At 35.3% G+C, this 18,919-nt stretch overlaps 1 protein-coding gene across 1 annotated transcript; it reads right to left on the bottom strand.

Moving 5' to 3' along the window:
• Positions 1–21: 21 nt before the first annotated feature.
• LOC128244836 (cytochrome b-245 light chain-like) lies at positions 22–9,461 on the bottom strand. Its single transcript, XM_052962929.1, has 7 exons — positions 9,332–9,461; positions 8,986–9,055; positions 8,118–8,192; positions 7,450–7,533; positions 6,588–6,669; positions 4,604–4,723; positions 22–3,999 (listed from the first exon to the last, which is right to left on the bottom strand). Exons 1-7 carry the CDS (start codon positions 9,387–9,389, stop codon positions 3,829–3,831), a joined length of 660 nt encoding a protein of 219 aa, XP_052818889.1. The 5' UTR covers positions 9,390–9,461; the 3' UTR covers positions 22–3,828.
• Between the last annotated feature and the right edge of the window lie 9,458 nt (positions 9,462–18,919).

The raw sequence follows: 18,919 nt of genomic DNA on the forward strand, positions 1-18,919 counted from the left end.
GCAATAAAATAAAAATGTACATTTATTTAGCTTGTTTATTAATTTTATCAAATTTTATTTTAGATACAAATAAGTTCAAATAACATGCATATGACTCAGGTACTGGATTGCATGCAATTTAACAATATATCGACAGAGAAGCCAAGATCCTTTATTATGCATAACACTGGTTTCAACATGGTTCTTACACTTCTATGTACAATACCCTTCTCAAACAGTGTTTTAACGCGAACTAAATGCATAGTGTTTTAGAGCATAAGTGTATTTTTTCAACTATAAGCGCATGTTTCAGGACACAAAGTGCATAAAGCGATTTTTTATGCAGTAGTATATGATTATTTATGCACTTCAAGTGTATTTTGCAGGGCTTAGAGTTAACTAAAACGACTTAAAAAATACATTCATTATACACTGGAAGCACATTTTTCATCATAAAATCCAGTAAAATTAACTGTTAGGGCTTTTCCATTTAAGCATATAACCCCCGGGGGGAAGGCACTTTTAAACTATACCCCTCCCACAGAAGCAAATTTACCCTTTCAAATTTCAAATCAGCTAAAAAAGACACTCACCCATATGCTATTTAAATAATTGGGTTACTAGTATATGTTTTACTGGAATAGCCCTTAACAATACAATGTCAATTCGCTGTGTTTAATGGCGGATTCAATACACATTTAATACACTTTTTCGAAAAGGTTACACCGCTTCTAACTTATTTGATATTCCATATAACAATGTATGTTTAAATTTACCACAATCATATGTTCCAACTTTATATATATTTTTGCTTTTTGGTTGACTAGCTATTGCAACATTGCATCTAGCACATAACTAACTTCCGTAACAATTTGTTCTTTAAAACACTTATTTAAATAACAAAGTACATGACATCATAATTATGATTATTAAATGCCCATTTAAAAAAAATATAATATTAAAACACAATGATTTATGATGATGTGTCACAAAACAGGAATTAAGCCTAAAATGGATTTTATTGTCGATTTTAGGCAAAAATATATGTACTTTTACAAATTTTCTTTAGTGTAAAAAACAAACTTTTCGAAATTGAGGTCTCTGACAAGCAAAACCCCCTGTGAGGTGATAATTACTACAAGACACCACATGTTTGTAAGAAATAATGTCTTAACTAGCATAGTGGACCGGTAAAAGGCCATCCTCTTTATACTGTTAGTACATTATAAAAAAAGAAAATAGTGAAAGTTAATATCACAGGTTTGTGAGCATATACAATATACATAGTGTCTCTCTCCCTGTAATTGAGCAGTCGCCAGTAATAAATCAAAACAATTGTTGGCCAATACAACTGTAATTTTTGTGGGATAATTGACAGTTCATTGTTGTTAATCAGAGAATTGCACCAAACTTTTAGTGAGCATAATGGCATTTCGAAATGATGTCTTAGAATTTATGTCCAAGCCCTAGAAATGCTGTTGTTAGATTTGTAATAAAAAGCGGGCTAAATTTTAAAACAATGAAATACATCATTTGTATTCACTGATAAATCTCTATAAAAATGAAATTGAAAATGAAAATGAAATTTTTTTTTCACATGAACCATGATCAAATAAAAAGCTGAAAAACTTTGCTATATTATTTGGACAATATGCAAAAACCGCGCTGGCAGTGATCAATTAGGATCAACACTTGATATGTTATGAGTATTCTTGGAAATAGTCACACAACAAATACATGAAATTATCATATTGTTGAGAAAGAGTAGACATAGTTATAGGGTTGCCTGCAACCACGAAAAGTAGAAAATATAATGATATATATACTATATAATATTACTTTAAAAAATGAACAGATTTACATACTAATATTATATATAAATATACTTCAACAGCACACAGTCACATTATAAAAAGGTTTACCATTAATATACAAGAGCACCAACTGTCACACAATGAGCCCCTCTTTAATATAGGACATCAAGTTTTGAGGTTAGTGGTTGTATGTAAGCCAAATTTCAAGAGCAGACAAGGTAGAGATAGTGTTTGGCAATTCAAGGGTCATAACTCTTGAGAGACTGATACTCGAACCTGAGCAAGATATTCTGCCAATTTATGTTCTGACACAATTCAGTGATGATTGGAAAAAGGCTTCTAAAGTCATTGATCAAACAAGACCACGTCACCGTAGTTTCTATAACTAAAAGGAGATAACTCTCAAGTGACCACAGTAATATGGTTTATCAAATTTGTTCAAGATATAATGCCCGTCCTGACCGAATTTGGTGGTGATTTGACATAGGTTTCTTAAGTTAACGAGTGGACAAGACCAATTTTAGGTAATTTCAATAATTAAAGGGCGATTATTCTTGAGTTACTTTAGCGATATGGCTGGTTATCAAAATTGTCCAAGATATTATGCCAATACTCATAAGTGAAGATTGGACAAAGGGTTCAAAAGTTATTGAAAGTAAAAAATACTGGAAAAAGCCAGCACCCGGACACCCGCTAAACCACACGCCTGACCATACGCAACAGGTAAAACTATTATACGTCTTTTTTTTTTTTTTAAATGGGTGTATAATTTTTAAAGCAGTAGTACTGGGTGTATCATAAAACATGTTACAACTTCAGCAATAGCTATATCTGGTATTTTCAAGATAGAACTTAGTAACAACAGCTGTTATAAGACAGCACGTTTGACTATATGCTGCTTCGACCGTGCCATATTTTACCAAATAAAATACATAATTGATGAAAAATGTGAATGTCAAAAACAAGGTCTATTAGTTGGTTCGAAAATCATATGGCGATAACTTCTTTCATTTTTGAGATATGATTAAAAGCCTCAATGTTCTGGAAAACTTAAACCAATCTTTATAAGTCAATCAGGGGCCATATTTTGTACTAATTATGTAAAATCATATAAAGATGTCTAACTTAATCGATTGATGGCCCTTAACACTTGGGTGAAGAATCAAGCCAATAAATAAAATGGATTTCGGATAAAGCCATAATTCAAAGCCGAAACACTTTAACCCATCATTCTCAATTAGGGATCATAATTAGTATTAAGGGTCATATTTAGTTACCTAACTTTATTCTTTGGTGGCCCTTAACACTTGTGTGAGTAACCAAGTTGACTGAATAAATGCTTTATAAGATATTGTCACAAGTCCCAATGTCCCAAACTACTAAGTCAATCAGGTGGACATATTTGTATTTAGACCCATATAAATTTGTCTAACTTAACTGTATGATGGCCTTGAACAACTGATTTTGCAATATGAGTAAACAATCCCCCTGTATAAATAATATCATTAAGCACACAATAGACCTGGCTTATGTCTTAAGTTGTATCATGTTTTTTTAAACAACCTGTAGGCTGAAAAAATCATATTGTACAGTTAATTTCACAAGGTATCAAACAACATTAAAGTATAGAAGGCTTTGGTAACTTGCGATGTTAACCACACAATGTCATTCAAGATGAACATAGAACAAAATGAGTGGAGAGGCACAATAAACTTACTTTCAGAGGTTGCATTTAACCGACACTTTAGTCATTTCAATTAACATTCTCACCCACTCAACCGTGAAACATCTATAAAAATTCCTTCCATTAAAATAGAAACAATCATTTACTCTTCCATTCATCCCTCATCAGCACAAAATAGTTTATGATAATTTGGTTAAAAAACAATTATCTCTTTGGATGCATAATTGGTCTAAATTTCTATATTTGGCAATCTTAAAACTATGATATAAGGCAGTGAGGTCCTTTCCAAGTTTCAACACTAATACTGTCCAAACAAACTACATGTACAACCAATCCTATCCTCAGTGTTCATTAGCTGTTTGAATCCTGGATCACATGACTAGCGGCCGCACTTGGGCGTGGAGTGGGTCGTGTAGGGCGAACCATGGCTCTCGTTGACTCTGCCCCTTGGGTAGGGCGTTCTTCTACAATCTCCATTGTAACTGAGTCTGTCCCTATGATGCTGATGTCCTGTTCTTCAGCCTTAAGATAGAAAATTTGAATACAATGATAACACTTATATTATTAAAGGTGGGACCATCAGTTGTTGTTGTTGAATTCATAAGGGTCTACTCATGACACAATCATAAAATAACATCTTTCAGATATATAAAACACCACTCAGGGCCATATGGCATTATAAGGACTGGCGGGACCTTCGGGGACTGACTGGCTGGTTCTTATGCCATATGGTCGGAAGTCGTTGTTATATTCCTCATGTTATACCAAACATTTTATATTACCATTCTATATTTTGAAAGCACTTTGGATGTGCTTTACTGAACAAAGCAATTAATGTTTACTTGCAACAATTGTTCGCCAATGTGAAAACCGCAATTCCTACTCACCATTTTTATGACATCAGCAGTACCATAGTATTTTTTGGCGAGGTCCGCACCGGCCAAACATGATATCGAAAGCTGACGTGACGTCATAAAACTGGATTTTCTTATTTAAATACACTGATATACGGACTGATCAGCTTTATATGTACATATAAGGGACACATTTATGTAATGAATATACTTTAGTTTTAACTGTAACAACTACATCTGCCATCACATGAATACGAGCCTCCAATACTGACCGTGGCAGGTCTGGGTGGTGGTTTCTTTGGCGGGTGTAGACTGGTTATTCTTTTCTTGTTTCCCTGCTCATCTTTCACCTCCAGACCAGCTGGGATCCATTCCTCACCTTTAATGGCTGCCTGCAGTAAACCAGATTATATCTGTTTATAAATACTAATTATGGTATGTGCATGCAGTAAACCTGTCTATATCAGTTTACACAAGCTGAATCAAGGTACTATGTGCATGCAGAAAACAAGTCTATATTTGTTTACACTAACTGAATTAAGGTAATATGTGCATGCAGTAAACCAGTCTACATCAGTTTACACTAATTGAATTAAGGTATGTACATGCACTTAACCAGTCTACATAAATTTACACTAACTGAATTAAGGTATGTGCATGCAGTAAACCAGTCAATATCAGTTTACACTAACTGAATTAAGGAACTGATGTATAAAAAGCCTGTCATGTCATTTTACGCTTGGTAAAGTGCTGGTGACACCAAAGGGTATTGCTCATTCAATACTTACACGTAAAACAAAAGACTGGAAAAAGTTCACCCATATTGGGCTTGACCTCTTAGTTGAGAGGACTCTTTTTACCATTGTCAACATGGATGGGATCAAACCCATGACCTCTTAGGTGTGATACAGACACCTATACCACTCTATCACTATTAACTTTATTGGGGTTGGAACAAAGTGAGAAGCAGACACAACTACCACTAGATCACTCTCATCCTGGCCTGATGGGGCTCAACCTGACAAAAGGAAGACACTTCTACCTCTGGACTACTTTAATCCTAGTGGAGAAGGAGTCAGAGAGATGCTGTCATCTTAACGTCTAGACCACTCTCACCATTGTGGGGCTCAAATCCATGAACACTTAGGTGAGAGGCAGATATCTGTACTGACAAGCACTTGACCACTCTCCGCCTGGTTGGGCTCAAACCCACAACCACTGAGGTGAGGGGCAGACACCTATACCACTTGACTACTCATACCCTTGTTGGGTTCAAATCAATGACCCCTTAGGTGACAGGCAGATATCTATACCAACAAACACTTAACCATCCTTGTAGGGCTCGAACCCACAACCATTATAGTTAGCGGAAGAAACCTTTACCACTTGACTACACTTACCTTTGTGAGGCTTGATTCTGTGACATCTGAGAGGACAAGTGAATACCACTAAATCACTCTCAGCCCAGTTGAGCTTGCGCTGGTGAGAAGTTAAAGCTGCACTCTCACAGATATACCATTTTTACAACTTTTTTTTATTTTTTGTCATGGAAAGAGCAATTTTTTGCGTAAATAACTGCAAACCAATGATAAAAGATTGCGGACAAAATACCAGATTGCAGATTTTTTTTATTTCCGTTCGAAAAATAATATTTTATGGCTAACGGTTTAAGAAAACTGCATAAAACATCATTTTCTGAACCTATATATTAAAATCTGCAATCCAATTTTTTGTCAGCAGTCTTGTATAACTGGTTGCCATTAAATTTCGCAAAAATTGGCTCATTTCACGACAAAAAATAAAAAAGTTGTCAAAATGTTCAATCTGTGAGAGTGCAGCTTTAATACATATACCTCAACACCAATCTCAAAGTGGTTAGGCTCGAACTCATGACCTCTTAGGTGAGAGGCTGACACCTACACCATTCTCACCTTGGTGGTGCTTGAAACCCATGACGTCTAAGCGGAGTACCTTAAGGCTACTCTCACCTTATCTGTATTGGTAGGCACAAAAAAGATGCTACCTTAAAGTGTTGGTAAGCCTAAAATTTATGTTTTTTACCAATCTTATCTTTGTCAATTGTTGTACAAAACGCCATACAGTATTTTAGGCTAGAGGGTCAAATAAGAATTGATGCAATGACTATAAATAAAGCTTTCTTTTAAAAATACATATTTTCTATATAGGTATATAGAAAGGTATATAGAATAGGTTATAGAAAGGATCCGTTAATATTGTTTTCTTGTAAATACCTACAGCAAAATATATGAAGCCAGTTAGAAGCATGCATATTCCTCCTAATAATGTTGAAAGGGTAAAACAGCATGGAACACACAATCTGAAAACATATAACACATATATAATAAATTATAATAAACTTCACAAAATTTGTTCCTAATGCCAGCGGCCTTAAAACAGTATAATTTTCAACATCTAGTTTAGCAGGCATCATGAAAATAATGACCGGTCATTAATTTTGTTTCAAAGCTTGCTGAAGTCTTATTGTGTTAACCAATTGAGAAGATTTTACAAGACATACATGTCTGTTGTATTTCTTAATAAGTTACAGGTAGGTGCAAGTGTAGAATTTAAATAGAACTATTGACTCTTTGACAACATTTTGGGATTTTTTCTTATTTACTTGATAATTAAATAAATAAACTAGAATGCTGTAGATTGAACGCCTAAGCTCTTCTGCTGCTTTTTCTCAGTTGAACATGGGTAATAATTATTACGGTAAGAGTTATTGGACTTGCTATGGGTACTGGCTATGGCAACATATGTGCCAAGTTTTGAGTGTCTTTAGAGTTATGGCCAAGGTAAATGTTTAGCACTACAACAATCTCATTTTACTTCATACAAGCTGAGATATAAGTTAATGATCTTGTACAATATTGGATTATTTTCATTGTATTTTATTTATGTTATAATTATCATAGCTGTATGGTAACCATGGCATTAGGCACAGCTGTTTGTTACCTGTGCAATAAAAAGCATGCGAATAAATTAAGATGATATTTCAGTATTTTTGATTAAATTATAAATAACTCATGCTTTGCCAATCATTTAAAGTAAATAACACATGCATAGTAACAGAACAAAAAATAACAATACTTACATTAAATAAAATACAAATCTAACAAAGTAGTTCTTCCCTGCAACTCCAAATTTGTTCACTATCACAGTGAATGGTCTTTGATATCTACAAAAGAAGCACTAAAAATTCAAGAAAAATGATATAAAGCATTTAAAATGCTTCAATCCCTTTTTACACTGGTTAATGTTGATATAAAGTTTTCTTTTGCTATCACAGATGCATACATGCCATATTTCTGAGAGATTCCCAGGGGATTTTGGTCTGAATTCCAGGGGATTTTGATATTACACCAGGGGATTTTAACACAGCGAAATTAAGTGCAATATCTACATTTATGATATAAGAATAAATACAGAAACACACTCTTAATTACAATAAAGTTTGGACTTAACCATCAAGGTTCTTCACGGATTTTTCTTTTAAATTCCAGGGGATATGGATCCCCCGGCGGTGGCCCAGGAGATGGGTCGGAACTCTGTGAGATATGACATATATGCAGATGGATTAAGTTCAAAAAATTTAATAATGACAGACAGGTAGTCTTCTTTGTAACCAAATGACTGTCCAAACATGTAGTTTGTATAATTATAAAATGTATGTTAATCAATTAAGTTACTTGATCCTTGAAAAATGGTTGCATATTTATATCATAAAAAACCTTCGATAAAGCACAAAGAATTTCATACTACCTTCTTTCCGTTGTATTTCCCTTTTTCCGTTTACTTCGTGGCCACTCCAAAATTGCTATCACAAGACTTATAAATCTTACAAACCATTAAGAAAATGTAACAACAAAACAAATTGTGTGAAAATGCACAACAGTTACAAAACATGGCGTGAGGGCCAAACAAGACAAATGTGGACTCTGTACATGAAACATTCTAATTAGATTATATTTATGAATATCACAGAAATCCTGTTCCCTATAAGTGCAAAAAAAAATCATTTAGATAGATTTCTTTTGTCCACCCGTTTGTGCATCTGGCCTAATTTCTTTCTCTTGTATGGACATAGTTTAAAATAACTTGCCAGTTAAAAAAGTCAATTTTTAAACATTTTTTTAAACTATGAATATAAATATAATCATACAATTTTATATTTTGCTCAAAATTAAAGCGTTTCATAGCAGGAATCTTTCCAATTAAATACATGTTCAGTGGTGCAGGCCATTTTGGCCATTTTCGACACTTAACATACAAGTTCTCTAAATTCATACGATCTTATTTTAAATGTCATATGTATATCAATATGATTATGCCTTTACTAAACCCCCTTTATATGAACTGATAAAACACCTTGTCATCGAACAAGATTTTTCTATTAATAGGCAAATGCATTCAACAATTTGAGAATCGAGCTTTCTTTCGGAATTTAATTATTGCTAGAAGAAATGGTTTTATTAAATTATAACATTATAGTGCTTTTAAGAATATCCTTAATTCTTATCAACTCCAAGTAGCTTTACGCAAGCCACTAAATAGTGTTTTTATGTTATATCACTAATATCATTAACATAAAAAATAACAATTATTAAAAATTAAAGTATATAAAGGATACACTCCATATATACCAAACTGCCAGTACTTAAACATGCCAGCTATGCCTACAACACCTCCCAAAAAGAGAACTGAAAAACACATCAAGGTAGAAACATGTACAAACATGAGAAGATATATCTATATTTAGTTATATAAAATAGCATTGCAAATCCCTCATTTTTTAAATGATATAATCTCAACTAACTTCAAACGCAAAACAGTGTTAAACAGTGGTCTGATTCATTACTAATATTGTTTTTTTTATTATTTGTCCGAATAAAATATATTCGGACAAACTGCCAATATTAAGGATCTACAAGAAAACACAGCATATGCCATGTCATCGCACTTGTACTGATATTTACCACAGCTGGTCGTTATAGCTTGTTCATTAGCCCACATAGCCCATTCTATTTGACTCATCTTTGCTTCAAAGACTAGTATTTTCCAAAGTTATTTTCTTCTCCCAAAATTTGTTTCCTGGTTAGTTTTGATTAACTCATGTTTTGATACGGTTGAAATTTAGTACTGTTAAACCGGTTTGGATAATTTGATATGGCCAAGATTTGATCAGCAGGATTTGCGTACAGTGGGAAGCATAGGCGGATCCAGGGGGGGGGGGCAGACCCGGCGCCCCCCCCCCCCCCCCTAAAATTTTCCAAGTATATGTATAAATTATTAATATCGTTCCATCATTGTAGATAGCTTTTAAGGTTATGATTTGCTCCACACAAAAAATAGATCTCGATTTACCGTGGTTGTATCGAACATCTATTTGGCCACATTGGACTCTTACGAAACATAATTGGTCCGAGACGTTGTGGAACGCTCTTATCGATTAAATTATCTATTATGACGTATTCAGTAGAATGTGTTAGCGTTTGGCTATCCTCCGTTTTTACGGCTATACGCATGAAGTAAAACGCCGTTCAATCGAACACGTACATGCGTAGTTTTGTAGTGAATATCGGACGGCTGAAATACATGCGGGGAATATCGGACACAACAGTTATTTTAATAAAATATGTTCTGGTTTTATTCGACATTGTGTTGAATGTATTAACCCTGAGAAGTCAGTGAAACAGACGTTTGCTCGTCTGTTTCACTTTTCGGATCGTTCGTCATAATGACTAAATACAATGTACAGAATAGCACCCAGCAGACTACGTTCTGTGCAAACATTTTTTTTTGTTTGTCTTCACATTTCTATGACTTTGGAAGTATTTTAAAGTTTATTACTATAAGCGACTGTCTTATGCTAAACAAATCTGTTCGAAAGATTGATATGGCGGGAGTGTCAAACAGCTTTGAATCATATCAGACGCCGAGTAGCTTGTCATCTTATATGGATCCAAGCTGTTTCCATATTAATTATATCATCAGCCGGAAAGGAGTTAATATTACACCTTCTCTGAATATATTCGCAGAAGTCACTATAAAGCGACTTAAAACAATAAACTAGAAATGAATGGCAGTAAATTTAGAATAAGATCAGACGCTGCTTTGGATGTACGGCATATGATCTGACTCTGCACTGTTAACAACTCAAAGTAACCACATGCCGTCTACATTGATAAGTTAAGACCCTGCTCAGATCAGACGACACGTAACGTAGAATACTTAATCGGACAAAAACATTGTCCTACTGTAGTACAATGCTAACATCATCATCATCATCCTCATTAATCGCCAAGTAAGATATCAATTTTACCGAGTGCAAAAGTCAGAGGTGTCTTTAGATCATAAGACATAAATAAAAGCCTCCACGACAGTTCATGCAAATCTATGTGGATTGCTTGAATTAATGCATTAAATGAAACTTGACATGAGGAGAGTTTCAAACTACACTTAACATATTTGCCGAGCGTCTAAAACTTTACAAAACAGGACTTTTGAATTTTAAACTATATAAATATAGCGTAGATCTGGATCTACAACCTTTTATAATTATTTAAATGAATATAAGATTGCTAAATGATTTAATAACATGTGTGTTTTCTTATTTACCGACTGCCACCGCCCAGACTTACTTTGTGAGAGGTAGCATCGTTAAAAACTCAATCGACTGTACGGAGAAATTGCTAAAATGAATTACCTTGCGAGCTTTTAATTCACTTTTTGCTCACCGGTCAAATTATTTTGCCGAGGTGTTCCAAATGGTAAAAAATATGGATTCATTTTGTATGAAATGAAAAAAGGAACACATTAATTTGAAAACATACTTTTATCTGCATGTAATAGAGGTGAAAAATAATACGTTTGTTGTGTCTATTCATTAGAATAACATATATAAACACACCAATACAATATAATATTCAGAAACGGTAAAGTAAAGAGGTGTCCTAAAGAAAATATGCCAGAAAGTCAGTTAGATTGCGAATAGCAAGATGTGCAACTCTGTATATTGCTGTAAACGCGTTAGGTTAGAAAGAGTATCGTTTCTTCCACCGTATAATAATATTTCTGTAGCAGTATCAGTAGCCGATGTCTTACATCCCCTTCACTGCCGGGAGCAGTTCGGAGCGTGCACAATATTTCGTCCGATTCAATTTGATTGTGTTATGCCATATGCGAAATGCTTTTTGGGAAATGATTTTGTGCAAAATGCGAGATGCTAAATGCTTTTAAAATGCTTCATGCGAAATGCGAGATGCGAAGGAAATCCGTTATTCAGGAGGTGTTACTATATTTAGATTTCACATAGCACGAGCTTCCGTAATTCCGTACCCGGCCATTCGATTGGTCGAAAATGAAACTATTGTTCTATATATAGCATTTGCATAACGCATTTTGCAAGAAGCATTGAGCCCCGGCGTTCCATAGTAAACACATGCAATAGTTGAGCTTGAGGCCGTCGCGAAGGCCTCCGACCCCCTGAATTACCATGAAAACACATGGGGGCCTTAGCGGCCAGCAGAAGTCAATTTCAAAATTTCACCCCCCAAACTGAGAAACCTGGATCCGCCACTGGGAAGTGTCATATCCAAGCAGAAACCAAATTAGCATTGAACGGTGTGGTGTGTGCTAAGACGGTTGGGGTGTGGCGTACTGGTACGGATAGATTTGTATCGCTCAAAAGGCATTCCAGTCTCGATCGTGCTTTCGTAGTGTAAACATCGTATCGTGTTCACCTCGCATCCGTGCGTTTCGGATATACTTAATTAAAACTTAGTTGAAATTAAAGTTTTAATACTCTAAATATTATACTATATTAAGTCAATATATCTCTAAATGATATCTCTGAGAAAATTCGCATAACGAAGTTCTGGTGAACTTATTTAACTTGCATATTAAAGGGGCTAGACACCAGATGATGCAATTGTAAGAAAAGACAGAAAGTTGTCAAAAACTTACATAAAATTGACATCGTTGTGTACAATGCATTCGATCTTACTATCTGATGTATATTTTTCATTTTTTGCGATTTTTTTTCAATTCGAAATTTACTAGGGTGGTCTACCACGTAAATCCCAGTAAGTTTAAAGATAGTGTGTATTATAAACAAATATTATTCAAACCGGGAAACCATTATATTCTTTTTTAAACGGGGAAACGCAAATGAGACAGCAACATGAGTATACGTTTATTAGTTAACAGTGTAAATGGAGTATTATCGGCCTCCGAGTATCTCATATTGACAGTTCTAGGTTTGTTTTGAGGAAATACTGTATTTGCCGATTTTTTGGACCATCTGGTGTCTAGCCCCTTTAAGATATAAATCCATGTCATAAATATACGTGGAATCATTTAAAACTGCTTTATTACCAATAGTTCGGTTAATGCTATATGCTTCATAAAGTGTGAATACTCTAGTGAACAAAGGACGTACATTTGTACATCTATGTGTTTTGTGTTCGTGTTAAATGTGAGTGGTTCGTGATTAGATGCAGTTCTCCCGGTTTCCAGAAAAAGAGTAAGTCAAAAAATGACACTACTTTCACTTACAACCAAAACTAACAACCTGTTTTCTGAATTATAAGATTATGCTTATCAAATCAATCTAACGATTAAAAGCAAACACTTTTTATGTAGATTTTTGTCAAAGGAATCATGTCAAGACATGTGAAGTCATAAATGGTAGATACTTGTAAAAAGAGGTTGAATACAGTTTGTGTCTGTACGCTCCTATCAGCTTGCAATTTAAGTCAGATTGCTTTAAAGCAATTTTCGATCTTGTTAATGTCACCAGTCATTGCCTCCGTAGCCAACATATTTTTCTAAAATATTAATTGCTCGCATGCAGTGATCTGTTACATGCGACATATTTTGACGTTGGCAAAATCGTAAATGAAATACGGATGTAGCAGTATAAACAGATGGTAAAAGATGAGCTAAGTTTGGCCTGTAATGAACGCCACATGGATGTCGACGATCAGTCCAATTCTACGGCAACACTAGTTATTACTCTACCGGCAATGGACATCGGTGTAGCGCCGTTACGTCTGATGCCAATATACGACGTTTGTCATAAGAGCAGTTGAAAAAGAAGCTGATGACGATGCCGACGAAGTGGCCGAGGTAGCCGAAGATGGAACAAACGACGAAGCAACGCAGTAACTGCCGACGACGAATTAGCCGACGACAACATCATCACAAACGCCGCTGATTGTATCCTGGAAGACCGGACATTTGTCATCTCGGACATGAGCTTCGATTGACCCCACACTTCACTGGATGAATCGCTACAGGACAGGATCCTAGATTAAAGGCTCCCGCTGATGTATCGTTCGAGGTGGTTGAGGGCGGCATCAAGCCAGGTGGCCGGAAGCTCGTCAGTAGTGCCGGGTTACACAGCTCGCCTTAACAAGAGAGGTCGTACATACTGGATGTGTAGTATAATAAGGAAGAAGATAACCTGCCATGCAAGCATCACGCAGTTCGGTGATAAGTTCACTCCAAGCATCGTCGATCATGTCCATCCGGCCGACCCCGGCGAACGAAAAAGATAGAGATGGCTGAAAGTGCGAAGAAAGCCGCTAGGGAGGGCGTCTTTCAGTCCTCTGCAAACATCGTCGAACGGGTGGTGTAGGAAATGACGACATCTGGCGGTTCTGTATTTCGGGGCGTCGAATAGGGAATACGTTGAGCGGACCTGGATCAACTGCTATACTCCATGGATGTCTCTTCGACACTTTGGACCGCTAAGAGGAAGACGAGCTTACCACCATCCAACGACTTCAGACGATCAGCAACATCGCCGGACTAGGACCCATAACTTCACCCGGCAATGAACACGACGATGACATGACGGATTAAATAATCTTGCCATATATGTTAAGCACCGTTGCTATATAAAAATGTTTCGTAGAAATATAAACTCAGAAACTAACTCATGTGCATTTATTGTTCATTATTGACTTTGTCCAATATATGTTCATGATTTTCATAATTTGACTTTAAACTATGCAAAGTCATTTAAGTCACAGAAAAAATAAATTATGCAATTGTTACCTTTTGAGAGTGTTGCTTAAATAATGGATATGCTATTATGTGTTTCATTTATTAAACATCATATAAATATCCTTCATTTATTAACAAAAACCTTTTTTACCCACAGTCATTTATATCACACAAATAAATACAGGTATGCAACTGTTACCTATTGTGAATGTTGTGTAAGTTATGTATATGCTTTAAATGGCAATGTGTGTATGTGTACACTCCGGCATTGTCCATTTGACGAATGCTTAGATTAGATAGTAAATCATTTAATTGTTTTTTGGAGCATAATGCGCCGTGAGATCGCTGGATTTGTTTTTATACGGCATTCTCACGGCGACCTTGGTGTTTCTACGGAGTTCGATGGCGTTCTACTGCGTTCATAGAGAGTCCTAGTTGGTGATTGTCTGCGCTCTCATGACGCTCTCACGTCGCTTCCACACATCGATTTGTCACGGGGCGCGCACTGCATGTGCACTGCGCTTTCACAGCTCTCAAACTGCGTTGTCAGCGTGTTATTTTGCACTGTTAACAAAAACGATAGTATGTAAGGAAGTTACTTAAAATGTTTTATGAATACCGACTCTGGTCTTTTTTCATGGTTACCCCAAGGATGATAATGTTCGTGTAAGATGTCCAGACCATTTTTGTAATTCTTCGACATTTTCGTCAAGAGTAATCACATCATCGGGAACTTACATTAGTATGAATGATGTCATAATGAGGCCATGAAGCTCTAACACACATAAAATCGGAATGAGAGGTAAAATGCTTACTTCGATTAATGTTTTTTTTTATTAAATCCAGCAAAAATAAAAGTATAATAAAAGGGCAATACTCAGAAACCATAGGAACAGACAATGGCTGCCCACATGGCAGTGTCTTATCATCAACCATATTTTCACTTTCAATGAATACACTAAGAGACTAAAATGAAAAAAGCAACTCAGAAATTCAAAACCCTGCCTACTATATTGACCGAAGCAATGCGACGGAACCAGGTTTTTTATATGGGCGGTCGGAAATTATAGCCAATTAATTTCTTGTATGAGTTAGGAAAAAGCAGCAGCATGAATTATAGACCGGAAACCATTTTCCTTTTTTTATTTACAGTGAGCTTGACCTGGACCCACTCCAAAAGCAATCCCAAGCTAGCTCTTCACATAAGCTACCTACACGCATTACTATCCATCAAATCTAACAAAGTTATAATGGGCGAAAATCATTTTTCCAAGTAACACTACCACACTTACATTTTTTTTTACATCAATGATATCATAAGTTCTTGGACAGAAACCAATGTTTGCCGTCTAAACAAATATTTTATCGCTTGGGTAATGATCGAGATGAACGCGTATAAATTGGAGTGCAATTACTTTTATTATTATCAATTATTTACAATGCACATTCAACTAATTTACGATCTACATTATGGTGACAAAACATTATTTTCTTTTCTTCTTTCGTTTTCGCATGAAAGGACAAGGTACTACAGGGTATGATGAACATCGATTTAACCATATATTATTAAATGCAAGTCACCATAACAAACGACGAGCCCGGATGTGTCCAAAAAGAAAACCAATATCGGTTAAATTGTCAAAATCATTAAAATACAATGATTATACAATTGACTTATTTCTAAACATAAAATATTCGGTGAACAACACTACCATAGTACTATAAGAAGTCAGTTATGATACATGTCCCATACTATGCAAGGTGATGGTGTTGTGGTGAATGGATGTCGAGAGTTTGATCAATTTACAGCATATAAGCAGGCATTTTAGTTTGTGTTTTTTTTTCTGGGAAAACTAAGGTGAGCATTTTCAATAATCTTTAGATTTTCATAAACCCATACTGCAGCCGTGTATATTAGTGTTCATTTAGAAACATTTAATGGACGCCTTTACCATTAGACAATCTTTATTCTATTTTATGAGTGTTTGTACTTCATATAAATTATGTTTAAACATTTGTACTTTTGCTGTATGGTCTGATGGCGTTAATAGCAAAATAAATTTACTGCTATTGTCGGTTTTTTATAAAGAAGATTGAATTTACACCAATAAGAGTGTGCAGTGGTTATCTATTTAGTATGCAATTTGATACACTAAACGCCTGTCTGTCTGCCTGACTGACTGACTGGCTGTCTGTGTGTCTGTCTGTCCGTCCGTCTGTTTATTTTTTTAGACTTCGTTGTGACCCATACTTTTGCCATTATATATATATATATATATATATATATATATATATATATATACTTATAACAATTCTGACACAACCTTTTCAATATATTGTACGCATGTATCAATGCCGAAGGCCAGTCTATCTACGTATCTATACACAGTCTATGGACCTTGACACTGCCTTTAAAGGACAATGCTTCCAAATATGTAAGCGAATAATAAGTGCGGCCGTCTACCTTTATTAGCGATATAGTCTATATTTGGAAGCGGCTCTTTCCGCACCATTAGCTTTAAGAGTACTGCAGTCAATTAAACAACACTTATATAAGTTGTACCCAGTCATCTTAAAGTTAATTGGCACATTTAAATTTAAACAATTTGATTGGTTTAAAGTTTTAATTGGAATAATGAATATCAATCAATCAATCAACGCTTTGGTTAACTTTGACCAAACCAAATATTTAACCAGTGTACATCGACAAAAAACGTACGGAGTACAGCCCCTTTAAAAAAATATTACTGGGTATGACTACCTGGTAGAATTCATTCCTTATGCGTGATTGGCTAGTCGGTGTTATCACGTGATATTACCGAGGTAGGTGTATAGCTTAATTATATCACCCAATTAGAGTAAGCCGTCGTATCTGAGTGGATACAACGCTGGGCTGCAATTTTGGCGACACGGGTTCGAACCCGGTGTCCGACACATTTTGTTTTTACATTTTGGTACTTTATTTTACAATTATGATATCAAAGCGTAACACATTCTATTAGATAATTGTCCTGAGATTCGTTACAGAAGAAAACTTTTTTGGTGCCAATCTGGTGTACAGTCCCTTTGATAAATATTACAATGGAAACTTCAGGAACGACTTTATAGTGAACCACACTAGGTTTAAGCTTGTTAAAAGAAAATGTGTAATGAGGAGTCGAGCTAATTTTACGAAAGAAGATTTCATCAGATTGCATTTACATGTTTCCGGAAATGTCTTGATTCGAAATGAATGTTTTTGTGTCAAAATTGACAGTACTTCCAAATCAATAATGTCTTGAGGGTGTGTGGTGATTGCAGCTATTTTAAGAAAGATATTTGCATTTTTTGTAACCAGGAAATTTATCCACTAGTTTTCATTACTTTATTGAATATCTTTCTCATTTGAAAATATATCATCAAGAACCCACAGTACATTGTTGAGTAATTGTCTGGGGCATTTTGACACACACAAAAAGAAATAAAATGAGAGAAAATCAACAGACATTTCCGAAAAAAAATGTGAATGCTTTTTGATCCAAAATCTGATTGATTAAATATTATTTTGTAAAATTTGGTAAACTACTTACAACCCGAAAACATGTCGCAAATAATGTATGTTTTAGTTCCGCAAAAGACCGTTCCTCAAAACTAAATAAAAACATGAACTTTTGAAATGTTTTAATTTGTGGCCTTCCTCACCCACCTTTGCACTGTGGAAGGCCCTTAGTTGGGGCTACGTCTTGGAACGTTCAGTGAAGTCCGCTAGAAAGAATTAAATACATCGTATTAAGTACCGTTTTTGCTTTCACCTTAATTAGACATGTGTTCATATTTCATTTAAATATTTTTTTTCTTTACATGAATAAGTCAGCGGTAGTTTTGTATGGTGGCATATAACTGCCGTAAGATAATCTGTTAAAGTTCGCCAGTTGTTTCGTGTTAACCACTTAATTTTCGCGACATTTATCTAGCTATATAGTTAATATTTGCGATTTTTGTTCAATAAGTTAAATATCATAAGACTTAAAACTGGATTGAAAGAGCCAATAAATGCCACCTGTTACTTTTTTTAGCTGTACAACATTAACAGGTTAGTTATAGTTTGCGAATTCCACTTAATAAGTAACACAATAACTGGTAACTACATAAGATTCGTATTACCACTTATCTATCTGTGAAGCTATAAAAGGTAATAGGTGGCAGTTCTGGGTACTTTCTAGTCAGATTTTAGGCTTATGATATTTATCTTACCAAAACACTATCGCGAATATTAACTGGATAGCTAGATAAAACTCGCGAAAATGAAGTGGTTAACACGAAACAATTCCCTAACTCTTTCAGGTTATCATACGACAGTAATATGCCACCATAGTTCTGTTATACAAATGATGTAATGATATGCTATCTCAATGGCACGAAGGGGCGGATCCAGGATTCAACGTTAGAGGTGGCGTAGCTTAGGGGCGCAACCTTTTGACATGCACCCCTCCCTCTGAACCGAAAGTGTATGGCATAAACTGTTTGCAGATGGATTGGGGTTTAGCAATCAAGAAAAATTAACAATTTGTAGT

Source organism: Mya arenaria, chromosome 8 (genome assembly GCF_026914265.1).
Source record: "Mya arenaria isolate MELC-2E11 chromosome 8, ASM2691426v1".
Taxonomy (NCBI): domain Eukaryota; kingdom Metazoa; phylum Mollusca; class Bivalvia; order Myida; family Myidae; genus Mya; species Mya arenaria.

Excerpts from the sequence above, each read along its gene's own strand:
- LOC128244836 (XM_052962929.1), bottom strand. The coding sequence starts at position 9,389 with ATGAGTCAAATAGAATGGGCTATGTGGGCTAATGAACAAGCTATAACG. Across the intron at positions 6,670-7,449 it reads AGATTTGTATTTTATTTAAT|ATTGTGTGTTCCATGCTGTT; the intron begins GTAAGTATTGTT and ends ATATGTTTTCAG. Across the intron at positions 4,724-6,587 it reads CTGGCTTCATATATTTTGCT|GCAGCCATTAAAGGTGAGGA; the intron begins GTAGGTATTTAC and ends GGTTTACTGCAG.